At 39.4% G+C, this 10,580-nt stretch overlaps 1 protein-coding gene across 2 annotated transcripts in view; it reads right to left on the reverse strand.

The window, feature by feature from the left end:
* Positions 1-5,243, reverse strand: part of LOC147305762 (natural resistance-associated macrophage protein 2-like) — a 34,999-nt gene extending 29,756 nt beyond the window's left edge. For both annotated transcript variants that reach the window (XM_086277327.1, XM_086277326.1), the window contains exons 1-2: positions 4,920-5,243; positions 3,616-3,705 (exon numbers count right to left, since the gene is read on the reverse strand). In XM_086277327.1, the coding sequence (XP_086133453.1) occupies positions 3,616-3,705; positions 4,920-4,941 (112 nt within the window). In that variant the 5' untranslated portion in view covers positions 4,942-5,243. The remainder of the gene's footprint in view (positions 1-3,615; positions 3,706-4,919) is intronic.
* Positions 5,244-10,580: the final 5,337 nt, after the last annotated feature.

Genomic DNA, 10,580 nt, shown 5'->3' on the forward strand with positions numbered 1-10,580 from the left:
ATAAACTGAGACTATTTCACATCCTATAACAGCAGCGAGTGGAACATTACCGATCCCCATGAGTCGACCAGCATCAGCCTAATCCTCGGCAGGAAACTGCCAGGAAAAAAATCAACAACATGCTGACATTTATCATTGTAAATATTTATATTGAATGATATTTAGACATCTATCCTGATGGCATTTTAAGCAATACTGTCCAGCCCAAAATAAGCAACAGCCAATATATGTTTATGAGTGGAAATGCCCTTTGAGAAGTGCATTAACTACAAATGCAGTGCAGCGTTTCACGGCCTGAGGAACTTCTCTGAGTCAAGCAGAAGAAACACTCAGATTCAGGTTTTTCTCTCTTTACCTTCAATCAGCAGGTGACCAACAATCACCGCTCAGGAGCTCTTGATCACATCGCAACGTCTTCTTTATTGTTTTGTACTTTTTAAAGACTTTCAATCCAGCAGTTTTCTCAAAATGTTCTTGCCCAGGGCACACCAAAGGGCAAGCCAAAATTTCAAGGCACACCTTTACAAAAACAAATAAAAAACGTACGTCTGCTGATATATCCTCGGTTCACGGCCTTCTTCTTCTTTTAACATGGAGATCATGGGCGAAAAACTGCCCCAGGGCCAGAACTGGTCCATAGACCATCATATATGATTTAAGTCTACTTCAACTGTGGACGCTCCACTTGAGTTTGCAAACAAACTTTTAGTTATAAACTGTAACAAATTTTCTCCAATTGTAAAGAAAACAGAAGTTTTCAACTTTTTCCTTAAAAAAAAATCTTGTTTTTAAAACAAGGACCGGTTATTCTCTACTATGTCTAGCATATATTTAGCATAATTCAGCACTGTTTTAATTCACGTCTTTAAAGTGCGCACACCTCTGCGCTGACAGATCTAGCCTGACATCTAACAAGTGTCCCCACTCAACCGGTGTACGTCCTGCCTTCATGGCCTCACGAGACACTGAGCAGACCAGGTGTCTCTCAGAGCACACATTTGGTTTGCAGTTTGTCTCTTTAGCCTGGGATCGTGCTAACTTTAACCAGCTTTTCCAGGCGGGTGACACACTTGAGCTGAAGGCTGTTGACATCCTCAGTCCAGCTGGAGCCAGAAGACAGGGAGCTGTCACTTTGGTCTGTACCAACTCCCTCTCTTCTTTAGGTGGACGGTCGTCTGCACCGGTGTTTAGTTGCGGTCTGTGCCACAGGAAAAAAGTGATCATATTTCCTTCCTGCTGTCAGTCGGGGTTGTTGATTTGGTACAGTCTTATAATTCCCACCATCTGGGAGCAGCACAAAGGACTGGGGACTGAGTGTGTGCAAAGTATCGAAGATAAAGTTAAAAAAAGGGTAAAAAGCTAATCTGAAGGCGCCTTAAACATGTATTCTTTTGTCCAGCAGGGTGCAAAAAGCCTTTAAGTTGTATAGATGCCTGTGGGGAAAACAGGCCTCAGTAAATACTTTACTGGTGACTTTATGTGTTCAGTTGTTTGTTTAAAAGGTATTTAGAAAATATGTGGCCACTCTTCAAGTCAGGAAGGAGGATAAACCTGTCAGGCTGTCAGATCCACCCCGCCCTTGCTTGTTACGCCTTTTTTCAAAATATGACAGACGGCAGACATGTTAAGCTCCGTGCTTCATAACAAGATGTCACTAACCACTGTCACAGTGGCTATGTCCATCTTTATATACAGTCTATGGGAATCACTGGTCTAATACAGGCATCCATCCCTTTTTCCTAAGCTTATTCAGGAGTGTTTGAGCCTATCCCAGATCTCATACGGAAGAGGGAAGGTACAGTGGGGCAAAAAAGTATTTAGTCAGCCACCGATTGTGCAAGTTCCCCCACCTAAAATGATGACAAAGGTCAGTAATTTGCACCAGAGGTACACTTCAACTGTGAGAGACAGAATGTGAAAGAAAAATCCATGAAGTCACATGGTAGGATTTGTAAAGAATTTATTCGTAAATCAGGGTGGAAAATAAGTATTGAATACAACTCAATACTTTGTAACATAACCTTTGTTGGCAATAACAGAGGTTAAACGTTTACTATAGGTCTATACCAGGTTTGGACACACAGTAGCTGGTATTTTGGCCCATTCCTCCATGCAGATCTTCTCGAGAGCAGTGATGTTTTGGGGCTGTCGCCGAGCAACACGGACTTTCAACTCCCGCCACAGATTTTCTATGGGGTTGAGGTCTGGAGACTGACTAGGCCACTCCAGGACTTTCAAATGCTTCTTACGGAGCCACTCCTTTGTTGCCCGGGCGGTGTGTTTTGGATCATTGTCATGTTGGAAGACCCAGCCTCATTTCATCTTCAAAGTTCTCACTGATGGAAGGAGGTTTTGGCTCAAAATCTCACGATACATGGCCCCATTCATTCTGTCCTTAACACGGATCAGTCGTCCTGTCCCCTTGGCAGAAAAACTGCCCCATAGCATGATGTTTCCACCCCCATGCTTCACAGTAGGTATGGTGTTCTTGGGATGCAACTCAGTATTCTTCGTCCTCCAAACACGACGAGTTGAGTTTATACCAAAAAGTTCTACTTTGGTTTCATCTGACCACATGACATTCTCCCAATCCTCTGCTGTATCATCCATGTGCTCTCTGGCAAACTTCAGACGGGCCTGGACATGCACTGGCTTCAGCAGCGGAACACGTCTGGCACTGCGGGATTTGATTCCCTGCCGTTGTAGTGTGTTACTGATGGTGACCTTTGTTACTTTGGTCCCAGCTCTCTGCAGGTCATTCACCAGGTCCCCCCGTGTGGTTCTGGGATCTTTGCTCACCGTTCTCATGATCATTTTGACCCCACGGGATGAGATCTTGCGTGGAGCCCCAGATCGAGGGAGATTATCAGTGGTCTTGTATGTCTTCCATTTTCTGATGATTGCTCCCACAGTTGATTTTTTCACACCAAGCTGCTTGCCTATTGTAGATTCACTCTTCCCAGTCTGGTGCAGGTCTACAATACTTTTCCTGGTGTCCTTCGAAAGCTCTTTGGTCTTGGCCATGGCGGAGTTTGGAGTCTGACTGTTTGAGGCTGTGGACAGGTGTCTTTTATACAGATGATGAGTTCAAACAGGTGCCATTCATACAGGTAACGAGTGGGGGACAGAAAAGCTTCTTACAGAAGACGTTACAGGTCTGTGAGAGCCAGAGATTTTCCTTGTTTGAGGTGACCAAATACTTATTTTCCACCCTAATTTACGAATAAATTCTTTACAATTTTAATTTTTAATTGAAAAAAGATGCAAAATAAAAAAAATCAGAGGACTCAAATTAATTCTCTTGTACACAAATTTGTTGAGAAATCTATTTGGAGGCAAGTTGTTAACGCCTGGAAAGGGAAAGCAAAGTTCGAGTCTTGGTTGAACAGAGATGAATTAATAATACGATAAAAGTCAACAGTTTGTTCTGCTTTTAGGGGAAAAGAGGAGCTGATGCTTCACTTCCCCCGACACGGAGCAGATTTGTGTTTTGTTGTCACGACGCTGTAACGGCTTCCATGTCGCTGAGTGAGTCTGGCTGAAAGGTTTCATGTATTTCATAAAAATGTGATGAGTCCTTAAAAAAAACGCTGTGTACAGGATAAACATCCTCACCTTGTCCTTCAGCTTGCTCTGGCTCCTGGTCTGTGGGAATACTGGGAGGTAGCGAGGTAATGTGGATCTGCTCAGGAGCGGGGTTTCTGCCTGGAAGCAAACAGGTAATTATACTGGGATTAAAGTGATTTATGTAATCAGAGTACATACACAGAATCAAATCCTTCACACACAGAAAACTATGAGAAACTATGTACAAATGTGTAGCCGGGGCTCCACTCAGTTCTCTCATATGTGTATGTATTATGTATTCTAATACTTCAAAAGACATGTGCGGTGCTGTGCAAACGTCTTGAGTCACGCCTCAGTTTTTAAATTTTTCTTGCAAAATGTGAAAAAGGTGCAAAGATTTATTGAAACATGTGCAATATAAGATAAAAAACAGAGTTTGTACAATTATAACGAGCTTGAAAGTCGATATTTGGTGTGACCAGTCTTCGGGGTTAGTTCTCCAGGCCTCTGGAAGGACTTTCGAAGCTCTACTTTGGATGTTGGCTCATTTTTTCTTCTGTCCTCTGTCCAGATGTCCCTATAATGCTTCTATAATGTCGGGGTCCAGGCTCTGGGGAGGCCAATCCATGACTGATAGACTTCCACTGTATACTTTTCTGTGCAGGTATGACTTTACTGCACTGACAGTGTGTTTGGGATCACTGTCATGCTGAAAAATGAAGCTTCTCTCAATCAGACACTTTCCAGTCTTACAGGCTAACAGATGCAGACACCCACCGTGTACCTCTAATAAAAGCCTGAGCCCCCCAAAAATAATGTTACATTGCTTTTGTTGCTCATTCAGCTCAATAGTTACAGTTTTTATTCATAACAGCATGCTTTTTAAATGATTAAGCATTTTATTTGAAATCACATCAGAAAAGAAGCCTGTAATCACACATTTATAAGTATCAGTATTTTACGCACATATTTTCTGTTTACAGCGCTCATCACACATTTCTAAATAATATTGGTACAATTAAACTTCCACAGATGGACAATTACTTTTATTATAGAGTCATTTAGAATTTTATAATATAACACACGGGTTACTTTACTGATTTAACTGCAGCTCGCATCAATACTGTAAATTTAATGAGGGCAGTTAAGGGGGTATAATTACCTAACAAGTTCCTGTGATAGTGTAACTTTATACAACAGGAAACGATAAACCCAATAAACACGACTAGGTTAATATGAACTCTGTGACACGATAAATCTGTCACTATAATATCCTATAATTTGTGTCTGTGTAGATCTCCAGGCATCATCCCCTGTGCTGCACGAGGAAACAATCCAAAGGGAAAACTCACCTGAGCGCAGGAAGGAAAACATGTTTCTTCTTTGTGTCTTTAACACTTTGAAATCTTCTCATCGGACGAAACCAGAACTAAACTTCTGAACTCCAAGCCGCTAAACGTGTCCTCGCTTCCTTCTTGGATCCAGTGGAATTTACGCGGAGCAGGAACATCCGGCAGGTTGGACATCCTCTCCACGACTGAAGGTGTTGACTTATCGTGCAGGTAAAGAGGAGGAGGAGGAGGAGGAGGAAGGGGAATCTCCCTGAGGACAAAGTCACACATATAACCTTAAACTTTGATAAATGATCCCGTCCTCTTGCCACTTTCTACCACGTGACCAGGTTTGCCCGAACAACCTGAGCTGAACAGCAGGAAATGAGATCTTGTGCAGGAGATTTCAAAATAAAGCGAACGACCTGGTTAATATTTTAATGAAACATTAATTTTCACACTCGTCCGGGTGGGAGTGAAGCTGAAATCCACGCGTCAGCTTTTTTTTCTTTCTTTTTTTCTTTTTTGTGCTGGCTTCAATTCAAAATTAAAGTCACATCAAACGTTCCGAGCTGCAATTTTCAAAGTAAAGTCCACATGAGGTAGTGACAGGTACATAAACAGACTAGAGTGCTCTCAAATTACAGGGAAGTGAAATTATTCACTTTACCGCTTCAAACTTTGGACGTTAAACGCAATTATTAACCTTTTATCTGCGAAATTTACACGAAAACCTATTTTTTTGTATTCAAAAATATATGTATCTTTATAGCCTGACTTACATAGCTGGTTTTGTAAAAGAATAATCACATCTCTGTACGTATATGGTAATTTTCTGTGCACATTTTAGCTTTCATTAGAATAGACAGACTTTAACTGCTTATTATGCAAAATTGAATTTAAAGTTTTACTTGCGTCTCAATGTCTGAATAAAAAAGGTATTTCACTTTCACGCCACACCTCATGTTCTTTTAGTGACGCTGTATATTTGTATTATCTGACAGCTTTTTATTAATCTCTGACAACTTAAGTATAACGTTAACATTTAAAAACCTGAATAAAACCTGAATAAAAAAAAATAAGAGCAATGCTACAGTTGTAATCAGAGGTTTACATCCACTTATCATGAGCATGGATATTATTGGGATTTTAATGAGTTCCTTGATTCCCCATTTGGTTAAATGTTCCAAAATGTAAAACTTATAGTACACAAAGATGTCACATTATTGGTTTTATTCAGAGTCTCGACATTGGCTTTGTAAAATAAGTGAGTATGGTTAATTAATAGTGACAGCTATACAAATACACAACACATCAACACCTTTCCATACTGCCGGGATTAGCAATACAGACACTGACAGAAGACCATCAAAACATAAATTAAAGGAACCTAATGCAGCCGTTCCCACAACCTCCATAACGAGGTTGACGCACGTCTGTGTCCATGAGAAACTTACTTTTACTTTTAATCAGGTAAAATTGTAGCTTTAGATACATTTCTCTAAAGAATTTAGCTTTTAGTCATTTAAAAGTGAGACAATGAATCTAAAAACACTGTGAGCCAGTGTTAAGATACCAAACTTGTGTGTGTTTTGCTCTTGTTATAACTTTAAATAGTGCAAATTAACCACAAGAATACTGATTAAATAGTTTGTTTCATTTTTAAAATCGCACAGTACAATAAAACACGTCTTTTGTTTGCTTTACAGTTAATTGAACCAACTGCTGTGCAAAATTATTCGATTTAAAATTAGACAAGACAAAGAAATGGATGTGGAAGAGAAGAATGTTTCTAAATCCTTGTTAATCCTGTTGCAGATTGGTGTCTTGTTGACCAAACAACGATTTAATTGCAGCTTGCATCAACAGTGCAGTTTAATGAGGACACTCAGGGGCTAAAATTATCTTTCCTTGCACATGACAACAAGTTCCTGTGATTATGTAGCTTTATACAACAGGAAACAACAAATCCCATTAAACACTAAAAGTTTATGTGACACTATAAATCCGTGCTATAATATCCTAAACACATAAACTAAAAAGAGAACATGTAAAGAAAAGAATATGAGCGAAGCTGAGAAATAAAACTACTCAGACAGGCAGACAGGTGAAAAGGTCTGAATAAGGTTTCTAAAACACTAAGAGTCCAAACATACTGGAAGCTGGAGACAAAATGTGTGTTTGTTTTGTATTTTAATTTTTAAAATGCTGAAATTATTAACAAAAAATACAAAAGATGCCATGCTCTCAACCCTTTAATTGTGGTATACTGCTGTTGCAGTATTTACATGTAATGTGAATTTAACAGGGTTGCTTTCATGCAAAAATTAAAAATCGAGATGTTTGCTTTGTAAAATGAACATATTTAATCCAAAGCCATAATTATTGTCCTTATCAGATATGTTGTTGCAAGGATACATTTAAAGAGTGCAGTCACCTCCTGCTGCAGGTGTCTGTACGCCCTCTAGCAGCAGCAAGAGCTGTGATTTGTTTTTATGTCCAAGAGAGACTTGAGCCATTCTCTGGAGTGAGTTACAACAATGAGAGCAGCCACTAGGTGGCGACAAATGCTGACTGATTTACACTCCGGAAGCGCCACTCTGCTGAGAGCTCACTGCACTGATGTGTCACTGTGCTGAGCTTTTATTTTACTGACGCCTCAGTTACACGGTGCTCTCCACGTTTGAACATCACACACCAGCTTCATCTGCTGGTTTTATATTCTGAAACTCCGGATTCATCGTTCTTTTTAACAACAGGCAAACTGAGCGACTAGAGCTGGGAAAAAAGAATTACTAATAAAATCAACGCTGGCACAGAGAACCTATTTATTTTATTATTGTTATTTGCCCCTGTCGAGGCGATTATACTTTATTAAATGTAAAAAAAAAAAAAAAATGTGTGTGTATATATATATATATATATATATATATATATATATATATATATATATATATATATATATATATATATATATATATATATATAACAAAGTGTTGATGTTTTAGTCTAGTTTAGTTTTAGTCAATTCACTTACAAAATTAAAATAACTAAAATAACTGTGCAGGAGATGTTTACTGATGAGCTGACGACATTTGTCAGCACACATGTGGAGGCTTTGGTACAAATTTCCCGACCTGTTTTATGACTGGGTCACGTGTTTGTGTTGAATTATGTGTTGTGAGCTCATGGAAGTGGTTTGCAAAGCGGCTTGCATGTGTGCAGCAGCAGACTGCAGTAGCAGCGTATGTATGCGATTCATTAAATAGATGCTTAGAATCAGCTGGGCTGTCAGCTGATTCAGGATGACATCTGCTGGGACTGTTGTGCTCTGGTCTGATGTTTTAGTTTAAGGTTATGCAAACTCTTAAGTAAAACCCAGTATTGCATCATACTTCAGGGCACAAAAGAACGTCTGTTGAAGCCCTCATTACTTCACCGGACACGTCTGTGCAGATAATGCTGCATAAATACTCAAGAAAATATACTTTTTGCTGTTTTTGTCTGTGTTTGGCTAATACTTTAACCTCAGGCAGAGAGCTCCCAGCACAGTTGCCACAATACTGGTAATGTTTCTTTTATAGTCTTATAGAAAGTAATAAGATGCCCAGCTTTTCCAAGGTTATGATTTAAGATTAATGGCTTACTTAGAAAATTGTGACCAATATGATGATGATGATGATGATGATGATGATGATTATTGTTGAATTTAAAGCAGAAGGAAGCTAGTTGTAGCTTCAAGGACCTTGGAACCCTGCTCTTCGAGGAATAAGCTTTTTAACCAACTATGACTTTAACTGTGATCTTCTTGGCTCTTACAGAAAGACTTTTAGTCATCCTTTAAGTGTAAGGATATTTTTTTAAAATGAAAAAGCATATAGATAGAGTCAGATTTAGTCAGTAACAGCTGTGAGGCCAAGCTGAACAACCTTGGGCTCTGTGAATCAGACACAGTTATTAATACAAAAATCTGTGAGCGAGATTTGAAAAACTGCAAAATTGACTTTTTTTTTTTTTTTTTTTTACATCCATCTAATCAAAAAGGAATTAGAGGCTAAATAAAAGCCTTAAAACCCTGAGTTATTAAACAAAATCTCAGTTTCAGTTCAGCAAAAAGTGATGTATCAGAAAAAAATGATCATACCAGACAGAATTCAGCTTTGCATGACTCAAAGTTCAATAAAGATCCTTATTCATCTCACACTGTGCCAGATCTGGTCCTTTGCAGTTTTTAAACTGGCTCTCGTGTCAGTGTAAAATTCTGTCTCATCCATTTATAGCTAGAACTAAACACACAGGTGCAGCTCTACAGCACCTGTAACTGTGGACTAGCTGACACAGAATGGCTACAAAAAGGAAATCTGAAGCTGAAGGAAGTCAGTTTCACTGGCGGTCGAAGACTGAGCAGCCTTTATCCTTACCGAGTGTAAAGACTGTGTGTTGATTGGCCACAAGACTATTTCTGTTGTAAAATAAAGTAATTAGCTTCATCACTTTGATGTTTGAATGTAAATATTAACACAAATTATGGACTCAAAGACAGAGAACAGAGGCTTAATTTTATGCACCACCAGCTGCATGGCAGAAGGGTTCAGATAAACTTTTGTTCTGCTGGTTCTTCACCAAACTTCCTGCACAGCTGTTGGGTTGTCATCCTCGGGCAAGGGCAAGATTAAAGATCAACTACTTTTCTTTAACACCAGGCTCAATTAATTCTTATTAAATGACCAAAGGTAGGAAAAGCTATGATATTGAAGCTTGTGAAATGGGTTGGTATTCTATGCATTGGATGAGGTCTTAGTTCTTAGGTCTTTACCTGAAATGTAAAGGGGAACATTTATGCTGCCATGGCCGCTGAGGCTGGTTATGTTTGGACTCGTGTTTAATGTTTTTCTATGTCACTATCGCAGTAATTTGGCTCTCATTGATGACTTCTGTTCTCACCATGTAACTCCAGTCTCTTGTTCTGTGTCGTGTTTAAGGAAACTGTTTACCTACCTGTAAGACTTACCTGCCTTGCCTCGTGGAGCTCCATGCTTGCAGCCCTGCACCCTCCGCTGAAATCCATATTCTCTGGTTGCCGTCTCTTCATCTCTCCTGGAACCGAGCCTGCCCTCTGGCTCTTCTTCTCAATGCTCTAACTCATCACAAGTAAGGAATACAAACTACGACTCGCCGCTTTCAGTCAGCCAGTCCCATTATTCATGCCAGTGCCATTCCTTTTTACAGACCCTCTCAGACGGTATGCATAGCTTCCAGCCCAAGGGTGTCAAAAATAAAGCCTGGGGGCTCCAGTCTGGCCCACTGGGCGGCTTTGGAAAATGTGAAGGAGGACGTAGAGTTTAGATTTTTAACTGTATTTTTGCAGCCATAATGCACCAGCATAAATCATAAGTAGCAGATAAACAGTTAAATGACAGAAAGCTCCTGTTTTTTTCACTACATTTTCGACTGCTATGGAAATTTGGTTTTTACAATAGTGCTAAAAAATAAAATAAGGATATATTCTGTGAATTAACAGGACAGTCTGCACAATCGCCTAACAGAACTTTTTTTTGTCATTTTACACATTTATCTTTTACAATTTATACCCAAAGAGTCTGACAGACTACTTTCCTTTTCTACAGCAGAATTTCTTAAAATCTGAGACGTACTGTTGGACTTACATTTCTTTTTCTTATT

Source organism: Aulonocara sp. 'chitande type north' Nkhata Bay, linkage group LG20, assembly GCF_057382095.1.
Source record: "Aulonocara sp. 'chitande type north' Nkhata Bay isolate Kocher_YH1m ecotype deep benthic linkage group LG20, A_spYH_male_GT1.1, whole genome shotgun sequence".
NCBI lineage: Eukaryota > Metazoa > Chordata > Actinopteri > Cichliformes > Cichlidae > Aulonocara > Aulonocara sp. 'chitande type north' Nkhata Bay.